Raw genomic sequence first — 20,513 nt, 5'->3', positions numbered from 1 at the left:
TACGGCACGGAGAAATACCAAGGAGTGAGAGGCATACAGCTTCGCTGTAAAGGACAGATGCGTACAGCAATACGCAGCACCAATTCAAGTTACCACCATCGGGCGGAAGCTTTGGCGGGAGACACGAACATGACCGACTTATCTTTCAATGCGCAGTTTAAAAACCTTAGTTTTGGCGCTGTTTTCGCCGACCAGTTCTACAGTCAATGTAGTAGAATGAAGGAAGAGAGACAAGGAGAGAGGCTCAGGGGGAACCAGGCATTGAAGAGGCCTCCTGGTACCTGCTCCACGCAAGCAGCGCTTTTAAAAAAAAACATGCCCTGTACGCAACCAATATCTCTAAGGTGTTAACGCCTTCAGAAACACTAGAAGTGAGAGCGATATATATATTTTAGAATCCCGCATCCTTTCGAACCCTGATGTCCTTCATGATGAATCCCTTTTTTCTATTTCCTCTAATTTCGCGTTTTGAAAGAGCGTTTCAAAGCGTGTCAACTCTTTTTCGAGAATCGTGACCATGTCGTAGGGAAGAGCAGCAACTCTTATTTAGAAGATTCGCTTATTTGCTGCGGCTTCTTGTTACCTCCAACGCGTCTGCACATAGGCATCACGCCAATGTCTCTGCGCCTGGGCATCAATCACTCCACCGTCGTAGGTTACACGGACGCTCACATTTGTCACGCCAGTTTCGCCAGAAGCACCGATGCAGCGAAGCCAAACCCAGAACAGAGAAGACCCGCGTGTCCGCTGGCCTTTACAATCTCAGAACGGAGCTGAGCCCGCCGGACAGTGGCCTGTTTCTACTTCACTTCAGACAGCAAGCGCTACTGCTCTTAACGGTGAGCGTCAAAGGTGAAGTAGCTTGGGACAGGACAGTTACACCCTCGCATACTTGCTGCGGCTTCGCTATGGGTGCTCCCGGTGCTTTGTTGGACGTCACGTACATTTTGCGATGACTTAAAGGACATGTTTTTTCCGGCACCGGCTATGCTTTCCCACTTGCGTATCAGGCGTAGCGCCGGCTACTTACGAAGGCAAGGATTTTAGTTAACGTAGAAACCTCCAGAAAAGAGGTCATTTGTGGGTGATAGGCAAACTGTGCTTAGTCGACATCTAGCAAAAATGAAAGGCCACGAAAATGTTAGGAGGTAAGGTATGTCACTGATCATAGTCTCGTCAACGGAGTTAGAAACTAGTATGGCGGACTCTGTCGTTCTTGTTTATAGTGCATAATGAAAAAAAAAACCCTCTAAGCAGTCATCTTTATACGCTGAATGGCCAGGAAATCTTGCGTCGGTTTAAATCTAGCAGCCTTCAGAGTAGGGAGTAAAATAGCTGGATCATGTTACTGAGCATAATAATATCGAATACGGCAAACACGTACGGACACTGAAGTATTGTGCCCATAGAAGCTGATGACGGGCGGCACTGACGGTGTTCCATAGCAAACTCGGGATGACACACATATGAGAACGCGAGACACCGATAGAAGTGATTGTTAAGCCATCGTAAGCACATGGGTATCTGGAAGTCTTCTACAAGATCGTCAGTTCTTCACTGTTCCGCTAAACAGACGAGTTATAGTTATTAAAGTAGCGATTTGTGAGTGGCATGATGGCAAAAATAAGATAAATTTGATCACGAAATTGGGCCACAAGAGTGTTGCTGCCAGCAGTATTGCTTCTGGGTGAGTCACCTGAACATTGATTGAAAATTGGAAATGGATGCATATACATACTCAGCAAGATTTCTGTCGTGATTGTGTAATGCTTAAAATACCGCGTAAGGGGAAAAGATGTCCCGTGTCGTGTACTTTTGAGTGGCTATGTTCAGACTACCTACGCAAAATCCATATCGTGATCTATTGATGTAAAAAAAAAAGAAAACGGCGTTTCACGCAGTTCGGTTGGCTGAGACGTGAAATGACGTCATTCTTTAGAGTTATTACGACAGTTGCGGCCACAGTCTGAACCCGGCCTAAGCGTGCGTTAACGGTACTCAAGAAGATTGGATGCTTCCGTTTGTTTGGCGACGATGGCGAAACCACAGTTTCATTCTGGAGAGTGGGCTGTGCATCTGCACTCTTAAGATCAGAAATGGCACTGCAAGAAGAGCATTCATGAGATTTATTAATGCGTAGCATTCCTTGCCGAGTTCCCCCACAGCCAGGAGCGTGTGACGCCCTGCATTTCCACAAAAATGCAGATTTCGCGAAAGTTGCAAATGTAATCGTTAGTACAGCGTAAATATAGATGATTGGTCGAGCGAAATTTTTAAAAAATAAAAAATAACAAAAATATAAAAAAGTACGGAAACTGTCAAAACTTGTACCGCGTGGCATTTCCCCAATAATGTAGATTTCGCGAAAGTTTCACCTGTAATCGTTATAATTGCGTAAATGGAGATAATTGTATGGAAGAAATTTTGAAAAACTAAAAAAACTAAGACAAATATAAAATAATTACGGAAAATGGTGAAACGTGTAACGCCCTGCATTTCCACAATAATACAGATTTCGCGATAGTTCCAAATGCAATCGTTAGAAAAACGTAAATGACGATGATTGGTCGAGCGAAATTCTGAAAAACTAAAAAATAACAAGAATATAAAAAAAATTACGGGAAATGTCAAAACATACACCGCATGGCATTTCAACAATCATGTAGATTTCGCAAAAGTTGTACCTGAAATCGTTCTAATTGCGTAATTAGAGATAATTGGTCGGACAGGATTTAGAAATAAAACAAAAAAGTTGGCTGGAAAAAACGCACACTCAAGACAGGCGGCAAAAGAATGCTAGGCATTAGTAGATAAGTCTCTAAATTTCTATAGCATTTTTAGGATTCTACTTGCTTGAAGGCCCATAGAAACGTGAATTGAAGCCTGCAATATATAAAAAAAAACACCGGTTTAAAGCAACACAGTGCTGTGTAAGCACATCACCTAATTAGTAATTAATCGTTTCCTGTAGTAAGGAAAACTGAGCTGTACAGTTAGTATGGTTGCATTGCAAAAGAGCGGCGAAATGTAGGGGCACAGAGGCTATAGCTAGTATTTTATAGTCAGCGCCTTTATCGTCTGTCTAGCCTGTGTTAATTTCTTCTTTGGCGCTGCTGTGCAATGTACTAACCCTCGGTTGTAAAGGCGTCAATTGTCGTCTCCCTTATTCTACTCGGGCTTTGACACCTGCTCATAATTAAGTGCCTAGTTTTCTTCCCTTCTTCGGACTTCTTTTTCGTGGATGCGTTTCTGGATTTGAGGCATTCGTTTGGGTCCCATGTCCTGGCGTGCAATATTGCGCGTCGTTGTTATTGCCATATACAGTATTCGATTATGAAAATAGCTTTCGATGTTTAATTTGTGACTCCACACTTGCAATATTCCCAAGAACGTTTCAGAAAATCTTGCACTCATGGGCAAGACTTAAATGGTGTAGCGGTTGTAGGTGGGCAAATACCCGGACACATATATTGGTCTCCTCGATTTGGCTACACTTTCTGCACCAGTTCAGGCGGTGCAGCACTCGCGCACTCGATTTACCAGTGCAGCTTGCGCCACCTGCACTTCGGCCCTCGATCTGACGCCGTGCTGCACCAGTTCTTCTACACTTCTGCACTAGCCCCTGTGCGAGTTCTCGTCTCGTGCAAGGTGTAGCGTGCGAAAGAACTGGCGCTGCACTTGCACGGCACTTTTGTGAACTAGTGCAGAAAGTGTAGCCGAATCGAGGAGACCAATAGTTAAGTTTCAGTGTAATTGTTTATTTGCATAGTTGCTGGACTAGTAATCGTCGTCATATGCATCGAAGAGGTCGTCCTCGTCTGCGCGGCGAGTGGTGGATGCGAAGTCATCCTCATCAGCATTGTAAAGTTCAACCGGCTCAACTGGCGATGCTTGCACTAAGTCGCGCAAGGCTTCAACCGTAGCGAAGCTGCAGGATTTCTTTCTACGGGAGCACTGAAAGACGGATCACCACGCGTTTTTACGTTTGAAACGGTTTATTTACATGTTCCATCGTCGCTTTAGACTGTGCTATGCGTCGATGTCGTCGTGTTGCTCATGCAAAGCATCAAATGCGCTGCAGCGCTTGATGACAGCGCTGGAGTTTTTTTTGCTAAAGCCACTGCGTGAGGTGGCGGCTCCGCGGTCGCCGCGAGGCACGCGCTCAGGGACGCTCCGCATTCTCGTGGTATTTTTTCCTGAAACGGCGAACTTACTGAGTGTACAACAGCTCTGCTGTTAAAGGCGTTGTAGGGGTATGTTCAGACTACCGACGCAAAAGCCATATCGTGATTCATGGACGTAAAAAAACGGCATGTCACGCAGTTCGCTTGGCTGAGACATGAAATACGTCATTCTTTAAAGTTATTACGACAGTTCCGGCAACAGTCTGAGCCTGGCCTAACATTCCAACGGTGTCCTAAAAAAACTGCAAGTGATGAAGTGGCCGCGTGACTTGGGAAGCAATAGCTATATTTTAAATATGCATTGAGTCTTCCTGCTTTCTTTCTCGACCAGGTTTCAGGAAATGTACGTGTTTCCGTGTCCGTGCTAAGAAACACTGGCGAAATTCTTCTTGAACGACCGACACCATGTTGGCCTTGCGGCGCTCAACACAATGAAATAGACTTTCTTCAGCGTGGGAAGAAGACAACTGCAATTCAGCTCTTTTGAAATTCCGAGACATCGGAATAGTTACGGGTACATCAAAATAGCTGAATTCAAAACAGCGCAAAAAGACGGGACAGGGAAACGACGACACAAGGCGTCTTTTTGCGCAGTTTCGAATTCAGTATGCACCAAATAGCCCAAACCACCGTTCTAACGCAACCAAAATAGCGTCATTGCTTGAACTCCTGCTAATGTCGATGGAGATTGGGACATAGGACTCGTTCCAAGATATGCCTGATTCTCTGTCTGCGGCTTCAAGCCGTAATCTTGTTACCCTTGTCACACAGACTGATCTTTGTGCTGTGGACCACGAGAATCTTTTCAAACAAAACTTTTTGATTGTTGTGTTTGTTGAAAGGACATCAAAAGCCTTACGTCAAAGCTTCAAGTCACTCTTCTTTGAACTAGTTGTTGCGCTTCTCCGTTTTATTTCTTGCTACTCTCCATACGACGAACCTACGGTGTTTTATCTTTCAATATTCACCTCACATATTTGGCCGGCCTGCTTGTATTGATAAGCACATGGGAGACTTGGACCATTCTTATGCGACACTTCTTAAAGTTCTTGCTCCATTACAAGACAATATATTTGAAGAAAGACCGGGAGGGGAGGTGGATGAATTGTGTTGTTAGAATACAGATCTCGAGAGGGTACGTGTTTGCCCGCCTAATTTCATAAAATGTCCCCGGAGTCTGTTTAAACTCGCTGGATGTTTTTTATGAGAAGATATTCCTCCAAAATTGCTTTTTTCCTGGGGGCGTTTTGAAAGGGCAGCATCAAATCTAATTGTGTCCGATCTTGGTAATGAAGGAAATTCAAGTTGGTTCGTCCTTTAAAGGTGCTACGTTTTTTTGGTGGATAGCTCCTGTTGCAGCTATTATTTTAGTGCTATTCACGGCAACCTCGCCTGTGAGCACAAAAAACGAATTTGCTTCGTTAAGACAATGTCTAAGATTGTCCTTTTTTTTAAATTATTTAACGTGTCCCCGCCTCGCGAACAAGATGAGGAAATTAAGAACATACAGTGTTCGAACAAATAGAAGGTACACTCCAAAATAGAGCATACACAATTTGGGACGTAGCAGTTCTTGAATCATGCAGGCTATGTTTAAAAGCAATTACAATAGCATCCCTTCTTCCCTATCTCTTGTTGCGCGTAGCGTTAATAGGGTATGCTCGCAACAATAAAGGTAAATGGAAGATTGGCAACTCCTTACAGTGATTTGTGCAGCGGCAACTTACTACATTACCAGTCGATGCTAATGTCGGTGCCTATTGTCTCTTATACTACACTACGAGTATAACAGACAATAAGCGCCGACGTGTTACAGCGTTTGCCTCATCGGTAGCTAACTCACTCCTGTTTTTTTCACCCATGATTCAGCGCAACGCTCCCAATCAGTCAAAGAAGCTCAACAACTGAGCCGATCTAAGGCAGAAAGTGCTCTTAGCAGCACCCAACTAACCGCCTTCCGTGAATATCGGCTGTCTTTGGCTGATTCTTCCGAATACTCATTGTTTAATTCCGTGCACCGCACGAATGGTAAGGTAAACAGATGATTTTAATTGGGCATTTCCCTCCGGCACTTCGGTTCGCAGTATGACATGGATGTAATTAAATGCAGCGGTTTAATTTCTTCTTGGGCTTGAAGGATATTCGAAGTAAACGTTTCGTATACACGCGACGCGACAAGAAAGACCCAAGCCCCCACTTTGGAATTTCAGTGTGGCGTTCACTAGTCATGAACCTTAAGTCAAAGATAATCGGCTCTCAAAAAAAAAAAAAAAAAAAAAACCCACCCGCATCTTTTCACGGGGGGAACTCGAGTAAATGCGTCGCAGAGTGGTGGGGGTATCGCGTGAATGTTGCGTAATTCTGTATGGTTTGGGAATGCTTAATTGTTATTTAGTCTTTATTATTCTTATTTATTGAATGAAGGAGAAGCGAAGGCAAGGAGTGTAAAGTTAAAGTCTGTCTTTATTGCTTGGTGCCGTCAAGCAAAGCGTCAAGTCAAGCGAAAGCCAAGCAAAGACGCCCTTGACTGAATTCCGAACGCGCGCTCCGCCGCTTATATACACACCGCCCGCGTCCGAGAGAGAGGAGTACGGGGGAGAGACGCGCATGCGCAGACTTCCGTACACAAGCGCGCGAATTTTCCACGCACCCACCACGCCGTTATCACGTGTACACGGCCTGTCGCCGTTACTGTTGAGCGCGACGCAGCGCACGGGTAGCTACGACGCATGCTCGCACAGACGCGCTTCCCCCGCACCGCCGCAGAAGTTGTTGAGAGCGACGGAGCGCACGGGGTACACGCGCTCCTCCCGCACCGCCGCACCTGTTGTTGAGAGCGAGGAGGGTACGGGGGAGAGACGCGCACCTGCGCCTCGATGCGACGCGCATGCGCAGTGAGCGTGTGGACGGCGCCGACAACATTGACGAGTGACATCGCGAGCCTAAGAAATGCTCCGCATTTAGAAAAAATTGGCTTTAGGGTTTAAAGGAAAAGCAGGTAGACGTGTCACATCATGCGGTGAAGCGCGTCTGGATAAATGTAGACGCGGTAAAGCCTTCAATGGGATGCAAAAGCAGTGATTACTGCCGTGTACGCTGGGGCCGCGAATATGTTGAAAAGCTGAAATGCATATAGGCAGAGTACTACACTTGAAGTCTTATATGCAAAGAACTGCCGTCATGCGATGTATTGCACCTGGCATCATCACGTATTTCTATTTTGAACAACCATTTCCAGGCTTGGATAGCGTAAAATGATAAGTGTACTTGATCGGCTAACATCGCGGTGGTTATAAACATCTCTCTCTCTCTCTCTCTCTCTCTCTCTCTCTCTCTCTCTCTCTCTCTCTCTCTCTCTCTCTCTCATTCCCGACGTAGCCTATACGTTCTCGAGGTGCCATGATCGGCCTAGCTCCAACTTGGCGATGTGGGCTCAAACTGTTATGGAGCCTGGCCTTCTCCGCCAATATTACAGCGAAGCTGTGTACCTCTACCCCCGAACGGTTTCATCGCCGTGGGCAAAAACTATCTCTGTGGGTGGAAAGGCCAAGGCACCAATGCCAAAAACGCCGAAGGCATGCGTCAGGCTAATCAAGCATACAGCATAGAGCTCAGAATTATTTTGAGGAAACCACAAAACAAGCATCGAAACCAAATTATAGATGATAAGACGCCTGTGAACAGTGGGACTACCCCTTCCCCCTCTCCTACCTTGTATTCCTGCACGGCAAATATGTTTGCAGGTTCTCTTTTAAGGCTAGGCAGGACTAGTGTCACAAACAGGGCATCTTTGGACACACTTGTTCTATTTAAATGCAGTTACACGCGTTATCTTCGATTCGCATTCAGAACGACGTCAGTCGCATGCAGCCGCAGAGCAGGGAGGGTAAGCTAAGCCTGCCAGAGCTGACCGACTGAAACGCATAAACAACAAAATGGCGGCGCCCATGAAACGTCGCAATGTACACAAATGTCACGTATTGCTAAGTGACCAATTATCATGGCGGCGGCACGGAAGAATAGGAGAAAAGGGTGCCGGTACTATGTACCCTTATCTACTGACAGTAGCCGAGCGCAAGCGACAAGCCCGCCGACACGACGAGAAACCTTTCATACCCTCCTCCATCACCATTTGTAGGGATTTCAAAGTTTCAACGCTGCAAAGATGCATAGTTTACTTCAGAAATACAATTGTGTGCGATTACTGTAGGCATGCAAGAGGAGGTCCCAAGGTAAGACACCGCGGGACATTTACAACAGCTTTTCTGGTCATCCACTTTCGCAGGGTGGGATGGTGAAAGTGGATGACCAGCAAAGTGGGTTTGGGCTTGGTTGTTTCCCGGGTCACTTGCGCAATCCTTTGATCGTCCGCCGCCTTTTGAGATCTACTTAAGGTTTTCAAGACTAACCGCAGTTGCTTTGTTCACGGTCGCGTGCGTGCATTTTCTCCTTCTGAGTCCTTAAGTCGTGCCCCAGTAAGGCCCCACTCGGAATTCAGTTTTCATGCACATCTCTCGTCAGACAGGCACGAAATACAGACTAGAAGTAATAGACTTTTTAGTTCACGTTCTACATGTTTCAGCTTCGCAAACATGTACTGACGACGCCTGAAGTCGGTTTGGCAAGCTAAAACGATTTAAAGAACAATGAAGACTCACAAAAAACTTGGGTTATGGGAAAGAACTAGGCTTAATAGCTTACTAATCTTCTTGTCAGCCCTGACGGACGTTCTTTTCAACTCAAATGCGATAATCAAATTTTAAGAATTTTTAAACTTTTGCGCTGCACAATGGCAGCAGTCACTTAACAAAAGAAATACTGCATAGTTGTCAGCACGTGTACTTTATGTTAACTTTGAAGCGGTGTGATAAGGAAATTTGAAGCACCACCACAATCGAGCAGTGAGGTTGTTTACTCACTATAGCGTCATAAGCACAGGCGAGTAAGTTATTGGCGGGTCGCTACTATTTAACTTGCTTTCCTTATTATCTAGATTAGATTTTTGAGTTTCGGTAAGGCTGGCATAATTGCTATTGGTACAAAGTAATTTTTGAATGAGTGAAAATGGAGTATTGCGTTCATGGTACCTTTAAGCACATGCAAAGACTAGTACGGCGTGCGACGGTACACCTTTAGACAAGTTCCATTCAGCTGAGTCAGGCTGTTCTAGGCACTAATGGCTCGTGCACGCTGGAAGCACAGCGCGCTCACGTTTCTTGCAATCAGATGAAGCAGTCAATTTTTGATCGGATATTGTCCTTCTGGGAAGATTAAGCCGGATTAAGATTGATGTAAAGAACATGTATGTGGGTTTGGGTTTCGTGAAATTGTAATCAAGAAAATATTTGATATTTCAAATGAATTGCCTCGGCTACTCTTCCCACTTGTTTTCGGCATGTTCTGCAGCAGCGGAGGATTATTTGGGCTTATTTTGAGCCGGGCGTCCGCCTCCTGATCTGAGTTCCATCTGGTCATTCTGCGCGAAATGTCTCCATCGCAACTTCCTCAAAAAATTACTGGGGATTCTTAGAAATTTATGAATATGTAAACGTAAAACCCTAACTAGACCCTGTGTCGATCTCCTGTTGAACTTTCTGTTGAATTTCATGTTTCTTTCGTAGGGCCACAGCCGCTGCTTTGCCCATAGTAGCTTCCTCCCGAAGGAGGTTACGACGAGTGGGATTTCGAACTCTTTAGACTCTTCCGTCGGGGCGTGCTTTCTCGGTCTTCTCCACCCACCACTAGGGCGTGGTGTGTCGTCACCCATATCAATGTTCAATGAAGCCCTGAACCCACGCGGCGACGTATACGAGGCGCGTCTGGAATGTTCTAGGGTGGATCGTCCCTGCTGAGAACCCTTCTACGTCTCTGGCCTTTTCCTGGCTCACACTCCGATTTTATGTAGCGCCAATTTTCTGTATGATTTTCGATACCTTTACAACAGTTTGTGTGAAACATAAATATCTAAGTCTCTCGCCTTTACAATGCTTCTAAGGCGGGCGGTGTGCAAGAATAGGCGTGGAGACGCACCTCCTCTCTTGGCGACGCTCTGTGCCGCGCCAACGGACTCCGCGAAGCGGCCCTTGGACGACGGCAGCTCCTGCAGCCTCCCAGCCAGGTAGTCACGCAGGAGGGCCGCCAGACTCGCAAACTCGCCCAGGTCGCCAGCGCGGCCGTCCTGCTGCAGCTCGTCGCCGGCGACCAGCGGCTCCTTGCCGGCCAGGTAGGCGGCGTCGCCCTGGCCCGCGACTAGCAGGAGCAGCAGCAGCGACGCGCGCACCAGGCTCCAGGCCAGCGGGCTCTTGCGGCTGTTGCCGGGATGCATGGCCTGCGCACGGGATCGGTGGAAGGTTCGCCGCGTCTGAGCGGGTCGCGAACAGGAGCACGAAGAAGGTTGCTTCACTCGGAGGTACTCGGCACGGACCTATCACCCGAAGTGGGTGAATGGTGGGGTGTAGTAAACTCAAGGACGACAAGTGTAAATACCGATGGTATCCTGTGCCTCGATTTCATCTACTAGTAAGTTCTACGTACCGCTAGTCATGCATTCAACAGATCCCCAATCTCCCCGCCTGACAGGTTGGGTCATGTGTGGTCCTGATAACATTCACTCGCTTCGTTTCCACTATTTATGCAAGACCTCCTCGGTACACTATAAAGGGTGGAAGAAACGCTGGTTTTCTTATCTCTGTTCAGAAGATATGAGATGAAGCACTGCCTGCAAGTAAATCAACGTCAATATTAACACTGTGAACAAGTGATGTGTGCGTCGCCAGGGACGTTAGGGGACAATCCCCTACAATATGTCTCTGTCTTTTCGTCCGTCCGTCTGCCTCATGACACGATGTTATTCGCAGGTATACATGGGCCATGTGGTGTGTATGAGGAAAAATGTTAGTGCACAACACTGGTTATCACGGTTTCTAATTAGAAATACAATTTTAATTGGCTTGACAACTACTAATCAACACCACTGCATCTACCTTAAACAACTGCGTCAAAAGGAGCAAAAATAACTGAAAAGAAAGTGTATTGCGCACTCTTTGAGCTGAGCTGTAGCGGCGCCAATCAAGTGCACTCGATTTATTGGTACCTGCACTACAATAGTGGGGAAGAAGACAGTGTGTCACACATTGCCCGCACAAGCCACTAATTGGACGTCCAGGTCACGTGGCACAAGGTACTATCACAAATGACTTCGTAACACTGTTCAGTAGTTTGGTCGCCTAGATACGGTCAAATTTCTCCCTAGTGTCTGATTGGCATTTTCTGTTTCTGCATCCTCGTTTTCCCGGCGTAGGGAAACCGGAGCCAGTTGAACCTTAGAACGACTCATACAAAAAAAAATCTTCCTTTATTTACCAACACAAATAAAAAAATAAACATGTTCCCCAACACTTTAAAGGGGCCCTGAAAGGCATTTTGAGCACACTAAATGAACTAGCGCAATCGTTAGATTGGGTCGTCAACGTCACCTGTGCCAAGTATTACTCTTTTACGCGCAGCGGAAAGCTCACACTTTTGTTGCAAAGTTTGTCGCCCTTTTCTCACCCTTTCCTTCGTGTTTTTGGACGCCGCCATCTTCACATGTCTACATCATCGATTCCCTGATGTTCGTCACGAGGTAGGAATTCTGCTATTGGGCGGCTTTTTCACGCACTTCCGGCAAAGAGATGTGTCGTCTGCTCAGCGTCGGCTCGCCGGCTGATCTGCCAGCGGAGTGCCGGAGTGCTTTGACATTTTACGACAAACGAAACAAGTGTAAACAAATGCTTAACCGTTTGTATTGAATGCAACACGGCCATAACACGACATGGATTTTATCTTACGTGAGTACGTACCATAAAGAAAGCCCCGTGGCACTTCTTTGGTGCAATCGCAGAGAACGCCCTGAGCCGAATGCCCGGGTTTGACGCGCACATTTTATTCAACTTCAAAACAATCCAGAGATGCGTTTCGAACGAACGCACCGTCACAACATGCGTTTTCAAGTCTGAACCGCGATTGACAGACGATGGGTTGCTTCCTCCTGCCCGTCGTAAATTCGGCACTCACCTTACACCCGGTTTGCGGGGACGAACAGCAAGTCACAACTCTGGCGCGCAAGCGAGAAGGCTTTTAGCCAGGCACACTACACATACCCCATGCGAGGTTGAGTGGTACGTCGTTCGAGAAAGATAATCCAGACCATGGGAAGCACTATCCACCCGCAGAAGTACAATATCGCATTTCATCGCGAAACGAAGGCGTCCACAACACACAGGAGGCGATGCACACACACACACACAGCTTCGGTCGCTGCATTGGCTTAGCTGCAAGCTTCGTTCGGACAATCAGCGATGCTACGACGATACAGAGCTGCGTGAGGACGACGTGCTAACCACTTCACGTATTTAAAAACACAGGGGCAAAGAACTAGGTTCATCGGAAGCAAAAAATCTCCTCCATTATAGTGCCTTTCAAATATACTGGCTACTGTGCCGAGGGCGGGCTCCAGGCGGACGCCGGGAGCGATGTACGCGGACGGCTGCCGCTTGGGGCGCTGCCGTACGGGAGTGTGCGCGTTCGTCCGGCCCGAGCAGATCACGCGGTTACCTCCGAGCTGCGTAGCAGACGGCAGCGGCAGAACTTTCCATTCCCGCTTGCGACGAAAGCGAGCGAAAGCGACGGGAATTCTGTCGCGCGACGAAAATTTGTCCCGACCATTCGACAAAAACGATCGTCGCGCGACAAAGCGACGGAATTCCTGCCGCTTTCACTCGCTTTCGTCGCAAGTTCGAACGAGCCTTTATGCGCAATCTCCGCCCCACATAAAACAAGCTCTTGCTTGTCGCCTGAGCATACGGTTGATATCTGACTACGTTACATTGTGCTTGCCAGTGTATTTAAACGATGTCACTAGGTTTGAAACGTACGCGCTCGGCGTGCAGCTTTGTAAACGCAAGCGGTCTCACATACGCACGCTATTTTGCTGCTAATAGAGTTTTAGTACAGCGTTTGTGGCCTTTGCATACGCTAAACGCTAAATTTTTGCGTCCCGCTACGTAAACACCGCGAGGGGAGTTTGTTTTAGTAGAGCGTCTCATCAGTTTTGCGTAGCGACACACTAATGCATACGGCGCCATCTGTCAAATGTTTTCCGAAATGTCTCGCCGGCTGATCTGCTAGCGGAGTGCCGGAGTGTTTGGACATTTTACGACTATCCAAACAAGTGCAAACAAACGCTTTCCCGTCAGTGTTGAATGCAAAACATGGGTGCAGCTTGCCAGAACACGGGTTCTCGCTGATCGAGTGCGGCGTTGGTTTGCTCTGCGCCTTCCCGTTCGTCGCCGCTGATAAAGCGATCCGATCCGGCGCGTTTTGTGAACGGGTTCTGTGTCGGTTGAAAATGTCTTTTTTCACATGCCGCCGGTAGTAGGAATTACAACCACCGCAAAATAACACCCGGCACCAGCGGGGCCACATCTGAGACCGCGCTTTTTGGATAAACAGTGCGCGGTGCACCAAAGGGAACGAGCGCACGATTCTCCCCGCGCGGCTGCGAGTTCGCCGCCGATACCAACGGCAGCTACGTAAGCCGCGAAAGGGCAAGGCCAGGCCGCACACATGCGGCCAGGTCTTTCGTTCGCTTTTCCAGCCTTTAGAGGAGTGTCCATGGTGTCTACAAAGATGAAAAAGCCGAAAGAGCTGGCGCGTAGCAGACGGCAGTCTGTGGGAGCGCAATAGAGGAAGTACGTCACCGCTGAGGAGCGGAGCATCATGGGAGGGGAGGCCAACAGCGAAGAAACAGTTGAAAGGAGGAGGAAATACGGCGCGACGATTATGCGCGGTTTTTGATTTACGATTTCTCAGCTAATACTCATCGCTTTAACAAAATTCTTGCAGGAGGAGACTGCTAATACATTGCTTTATTTGATTACATGTACATCCATGCATCGGCGGAAGGCATTTCAGGACCCCTTTAACAGCCTTCAAAGAGATTGCCTAATTTTTCCGTTTAGCAGTTCTGACTGCAGAAAGTTGTGCAAACCATGCAAAGAACAGATTATTCATGAAAAACTCGCCATACTTGGAGCCGTCTCTTCTTAAAAATTTCAAAAAAATATATGACAAAGCAATCTGGTGCCGCAAGACTTAGCTTCGAGGTAAGGCTAGGGGATCTTACTGTTAAGCCATATTGAGTTAGGGCACATGACAAACCGTTCGTATAGCCACGGCGTGTACCTTAGATTACGGCGTCTTCTTAGCGCTGATAGCTCTTGGAGCTGTAGACGCCCGATTTGACGGCCGACAGCCATCTTTGTGCAGGGGCAGTTTTGTGCTAACCCTATTACGACGATGACTGCTCCGCGCTGAGCTCGCAACGGGCGCCATTTCTGCTGACGTGTTACGCAGCGCTAATCGGGTTACGTGAGTCGGCCGTTCCTTCTGCGAAGGGCGCGGTATATTTCTTGCCACAACCGCATCCGATCCGTTCTGCGAGATGATTTATGACAATTTGTGTTATTCTCCGTGTCTCGCCTTTGGGCTTGAGGCCGTCATTGGCACAGTCGAGAATGCGTGTTCGATGCCAATGGACTTACTCGAGTAGCCACCTCTCGCTGGAACATCAAAAAATGTGTCTGCGGAAATAGACCAAAAGTGGCCGCATTTGCATGTTTGTCGAACTTGTTTCCATAGTGTGGAACATACGATTACAGGGTTCAGAAATTGCTGGACAGGGTGGTTCATCAAAGTATATAATTAATGTATACGGCGTCAGCTGCAAATGTTGAAAAAAAATCTCTGTATTTTTTACTCTGTGCCTGCTTTTTGAGCAACGGAGGTTGAGGGGAGGAGGGGGGGGGGGCACCTTAGCAGGACAATGGGGCACGATTGTAAATAGCTTACAATTTCAAATGAAAAAAAATGGCCGCGTATCTGCTCCTTTCTTTGCAAATGTCCCCGAAAGACGATAGTCGACTGGCGCGCTTTCCGAGTAAAGGCCTCCCTTCTCTTTCCCCGTTCACCTCTCATGCTGTTCCTTTCCGGTCTCGTTCCTCCCAAGAGAACACGCTAGAGGTTTGCTCAAGTCAATTTAAATTTACCGCGTTCTACTGCTCCAAGTCGGGTGTCTCGGTGCCAGCGCTGCTGTGCGGCGGAGGCGCGCGTGAATTGAGGCACCCTACAACATTTATAGAACCACGATGACCTACTGCACGAGCGTTCCAAGCGGAACATGGATCCCATCTAGTGGAACCTTTCGTTGCTATTGCCGTTTGACTTCTTAAATGCCGTCAGAAGGTAGCGCTGGCAACAGCATGTGACGGTTTCCTGCCCTTGATGTAGTATTTCATTTGCTATCGCAAAAACCAATCATCCATGATTTTTTAAATAAAGGGACACTGAAAATGCCACTAATGTATTGATTTTTCTTCCTTATATGTGCGTAATGTCTAGTTCTTGTTCAACAATGTTGGCAAGAATGAACACTGACCCCGGTCTTAGACGTTTAGATTTGGCTGTAAGTGTATAAGACTATTGTAAAGATTTTGTGTAACCAGGCCTCTCAAGCTTGGACGTTCCCTGGTTTCCCTATAGGGACCGGGCGGCCGTTGTATGGCACCACCGTCGTTTCAGCGAACAGCGCCGCCCGTGGCGAACCGCTCGTCAGTGGAATGCCGGTGGCGGTCAGCGCAGCATTGTTGTGCATGGCTTTCTGTTGTTTTTCTGCGGTGCGGCTGGCAAAGCGAACGTAACCCTACGTGCATTTTTCAGATCGGTAAATCTTGAGTGTGGATGTGACGTTTACGAGGCATGCCACGTGTGTTATTTACACCCATACTCAGTATTTACAAATAGCAGACGACGCTCAATGCGCCAAGCTGGAAGTCAAGCTGGAAGTGAAAGTTCATTGCTTCATGCAATTTTTTCATGCCTGCATGCAGTTTCGCGAATCGAGGAGTATATTGCCGCTAAATGCTCCCACAAAGCCGGTGTGTGCAACCGATCTAGGAATGCTGCGGCGCTGGCCTTTGGCAGTTGATGACGAAACGGCGCTGACGTCGTGTACAATCGAAAGACAAAGTTGGAGGGTGTCTTCGAAGATTTACCTCAAAACAGAAATTGTGACGGACGATGCTTCCGTATCTTCATTAACTACGGCTGAAACGTGTTTAATTTCACAGAAATGCTCTTACTACAGCCATCGGGAATCGTTGATAGAATAAATACCGCATTATAATAGAACGTTATTGCTTGTCGTGGAGAAGCATTGCTTTACAAGAATTGCAATGATTGCTGGCTAGTTGGTAAATGGTTTTTCAAAAACTAATTCCTGCGTGGCTGAAGGACGCAAGACAGGAGGGTGCCCGAAACCTGTACTCAGCTTTACAACTGAATGCTGCGGTCGGTTTACAAGCTGCCACCTACGCTTGAAAAATCATGTGCACCTCCGTCTAACGACGATAATGGTTTATCGCAAAGCTCTATCGTATGGGTTTCCTTGGTTGCCTTCTGGATTTAAACTTTGACTAGTTAAGCGTCGAATTAGACCAGCAGGCAGTTTGGTCTTTTGATCGCAGCGTCTTTGACTTTGACCATTTCCCATTCGATTGCGCACGAAGAAAGCTGTGTGTTCATCCATCATAATCATTAGACAGAGGGCTAGATGATTTTGCTGTTTAATTTTGAACTTCCATACCCCCTCTCCAAATCTAAACTTTTTCCAGCGTGTCGGAAATGTGTCTGTGGTGGAGGACTCGGGCTCATGCACCCATATTTGAGGCAACTAATCGCGCGTTTTTGGTGTCTTCACCAGGCATTACACAATTTTTTTAGGTACTCTGCAAAGAAGACTTCAGCAATAAAAAAACCCCGGCTGATGTTAACACTGCCACATTTTTTAACTATCGGTGCCAGCCTTTATTCTACGCAGGTGGTAAAACGGGAAGGGGTGGAGGGATAGTTTGTAGCTTGGGCAGTTGGGTTGGTGAATAACTTTGGCCCATAAAATGACCACCACAAACGTGGGATTTCCACTTCGGCTTTCGGGCTCCCATGCTGTCACAGTGTCGTTCACCAAAACCGAAGGTACAAAGCTCACGGTTACAGAAAGTGTAAACTACCGCAACATTTCTACGGCTACACGGTAATCCATCTCGTATGCAGGTGCCTTTCTATTTAAAGCACACATATCGAGGTATCCCAGAGCTAAGGCTGGCGTGGAAACTGTAGTCATTGAAACCAGTGAAGATAATTTAAAGTGGTAGAAATGAATTCTAATATTCCTACTCAGATCGCGCGGAGCCAGGCGCAGAGCGCTGCAAAAAGCGCTCGTGTCAATGTAGTCCTTCCCCAACCTTACAAGCATCCATTAAGTTTGCGTAGCCATGAGTGCATTTAAGAAGAAAATAATACTAATAATAGTAGTTTTATTCGTACTCAGAACGGGTGGAGCCAAGCGCAGATCGCTGCAAAAAGCGCTCATGCCATTGCAGCCGATACCCAACTTTAGACGCGTCCGACAAGTTTACGTAGTCATTACTGCATCTAAGAACCCAACACATCTGTTTAGACTTTATTTCATCTCACATGTCTGCTCACAACGCCACCAAAACATACAAAGCACCGAAGCAAACACGACAAAAACAACGGGAGGCTGTGTAGTCCAATGCACCGGCTCATTCCACTGACAAGGGGAGCGCCAAGTGGTGGCGCCACCCGTCCAGCTGCCCGGTCCCTATAGGCGGCGTAAAAATTGACGCCCCACGTGACCAACCTACATCGCAGTTTTCGACCATCAAGTCCAGTTGACGGCGCAACCGAAAGGTTACTTTTGGTATAGAATACAAAACATTCATTCCGTGACTCAAAGAGCCAACACAGTTCGCTTACAATGTGTTGTTTAAAAATATTATTAACAAGTTCAGCATCAAACATCCGTTGAGCAAAAATGTACGCAACTTTTTACGAACAGCCGACTGGTGCACCACCTCGTTTCTGAATTCGCAACCACAAAGCCGCCAATTCAAATTGAAACCGCTGCAACGACCCACCGTTTCTATGTGCGCAGAGAACTGGTTTCGTGACTGTTATTGCTGTTATGGGCTTTTGCGTCATCAGTTGTTGAGAGGACTGGCAAAACACGGGAATTGAGTGCTTGTGGAGTGACAAATGTGGGAAATTCCGCATCGGAAGACAGCTGTCGAGGCCAGAATATTTGATTCTTCCAACAGAAGGTGAGTGTTATGCACTCCGCTAGAAGGACGGTGCAAACGACACCGTTGTCGCCGTCGATACCTCAATTGCCTTTCGTTCGCAATCTTAGCGCAAGTCAACGAGTTGTTATGGCAAAAAAAAATGTTGCCACGAAAGCGACGTACAATTTCAGCGATCGAAATGAAATGAAATGATGTCCTGGCCTCTGTAAACTTGCGGATGTCAATAAACGATTTGTTCTCACTTGCTGCTCACTGTGGTCTGTGCCAGTCGAGGCCATCTGGTTACGTGGCGTAACATCACTTCACTAGCGCGGCGCAAGTAAACACGCGGCCAACGTGCCAGCCAGGAACCAGCAGGAGCAGCCACGGCCGGACTCGACGCTCCTTTCGCGCGCGGGAGGAGAGTCGAGTCCGGCCGTGGAGCAGCGAGCCGGCGGCCGCCGTGCAAGCATAGAGGGAAAGCGCGCCGCTGAGCCAATGCATTGGAACCGTACGACACATGGTGGCAGACATGATACAACGATTTGAATGTTGCCAGATGAGCTTTTGCTTACTAAAAACGGCGAAAGCGATGGGTTGTAATCTGGCAACGTGCTACTGCGGTGTTTCCGCGTCCGGCTAGCGAAGCATGCCGGGAGAAATTGTAACATGGCGGACCGCTGGCCAGGCGGATTTTGTGTAGGCGGCGTCGACAGCATTGCGTAGTTTATCTCCTGTGGGTAGGTAACCGACGTGTTTTCGGTTTAGCGTACGTGCGACTTGTATGTACTGAGACTATTTGAGCAAGATGTGGCAACGCTCACGCAACACTTGCGCGCAAGCTCGAATGCGACTGATCGCATGCGCGAGGACGCCAAGGAGTCAGCTGATCCGTACTGGGTGCACAGAAAATGAATCTCCGTATGATCTCCGTGCATTTTTGCGCTGTGCCGCTTTATTTGCCGTTCTGTAACATTTTGCGAGTCGCTCAATGCTTTTCAAACGAAGTGTAGTGAACTGACTGTGGCTTTAGCTCAATGTAAAACCTATATTGACACACACACAAAAGACATCGCATGGGCCAACGCTGATATTTCCGGTGAGTCGCGGCGCTTTGAAGCACAGGAACGAAAGAGCGCCGTCGATCGCATGCCAACAGAGTGGAAGAATGCATGCCAAGGGAGTATGCGAAATATAGTCCGCGGCATGTCCCGTTTTCCTTTCTGTCTGTATTAGTCAAGTTCTAGCTGCTTTCCACCACTTCAAAGGGAAAGCTTGCGGGACTGAATGCGCAGTATTGAATGGCAGTAATTTACCTCACAGAGCGCGCGAGGAGAGAACATTGACTGATTAAAAAAGAAACCGCATTTCGTTACCTATTTTTTCGTTCTACCTTCACGAACGTTTGCGCGAAAGTTCGAAGCACGAAGTGCTGTAAGAAGTTCCATGAATAAAACAACTGGAACCGAACGATTATAAAAGCTCCTTTTATTTCTCTTCCAACGGGAACGATCGCTGGCTGCCACTCCGTAGCCTGTAGTGAACTTGCGGTAGTCAAGGTCAGATCAGAATCGCTGTTCCGGCGTCAGTTCAGGGGCAATAGATAGGGTGCTTAACGTGAAAAAAGAATGACAGCCTCGCAAGCGCCCGGGGACGCACTTGCTCAGCGCGTGCATCCGAGTTGTACCAGTTGTACTCGTTTTGCACGCACGCAGATCTGAGCTGAAGACTGCACACACACACACACACTACGCAAGTCAGGCGCAAGGGCCTCGCCACTTCATAGCACACTTAAAGAAAATCGAAACCAAAACTGAACTACACAGTTACTCTTTCACCGCTAATAAGAGCTTAATTACACTAAAAGTTTTTTATAAAGCTAGTTTTAAGTACTGAAGCAATTATTTGTAACTATTTTGCTTCAATTTTTTGTTTTAGTTAATTAATTACGGAACAACTTTTTAGAAGACTGAATACAATTGATCTGGCAACCATGGAAATTGTATCATGTCAGCGCCCACGATTCGTACGGTCTCGGAGCTCGCTTTACCCCCCTGCGTGCGAGGGCAGCCATGTTATTAAGGAGCTCAAGCGGCCTGTGCAAAAAGCATCCACCATGTTTACAAAGCCGTGTTTACAGCGCCATCAA

General features: G+C 47.3%; 1 protein-coding gene across 2 annotated transcripts in view; it reads right to left on the bottom strand.

Moving 5' to 3' along the window:
* LOC144174831 (uncharacterized) overlaps positions 1–20,513 on the bottom strand; it is a 134,859-nt gene that overhangs the window by 4,284 nt on the left and 110,062 nt on the right. For both annotated transcript variants that reach the window (XM_077703749.1, XM_077703750.1), the window contains exon 2: positions 10,215–10,512. In XM_077703749.1, coding sequence (XP_077559875.1) covers positions 10,215–10,509 — 295 coding nt within the window. In that variant the 5' untranslated portion in view covers positions 10,510–10,512. The remainder of the gene's footprint in view (positions 1–10,214; positions 10,513–20,513) is intronic.

Source organism: Haemaphysalis longicornis, unplaced genomic scaffold (assembly GCF_048455015.1).
Source record: "Haemaphysalis longicornis isolate Haplotype H1 unplaced genomic scaffold, Haemaphysalis longicornis Haplotype H1 scaffold_3, whole genome shotgun sequence".
Lineage (NCBI taxonomy): Eukaryota > Metazoa > Arthropoda > Arachnida > Ixodida > Ixodidae > Haemaphysalis > Haemaphysalis longicornis.
The sequence above is the reverse complement of the archived record's forward strand: the minus strand, read 5'-3'. Positions and strand labels throughout refer to the sequence as shown.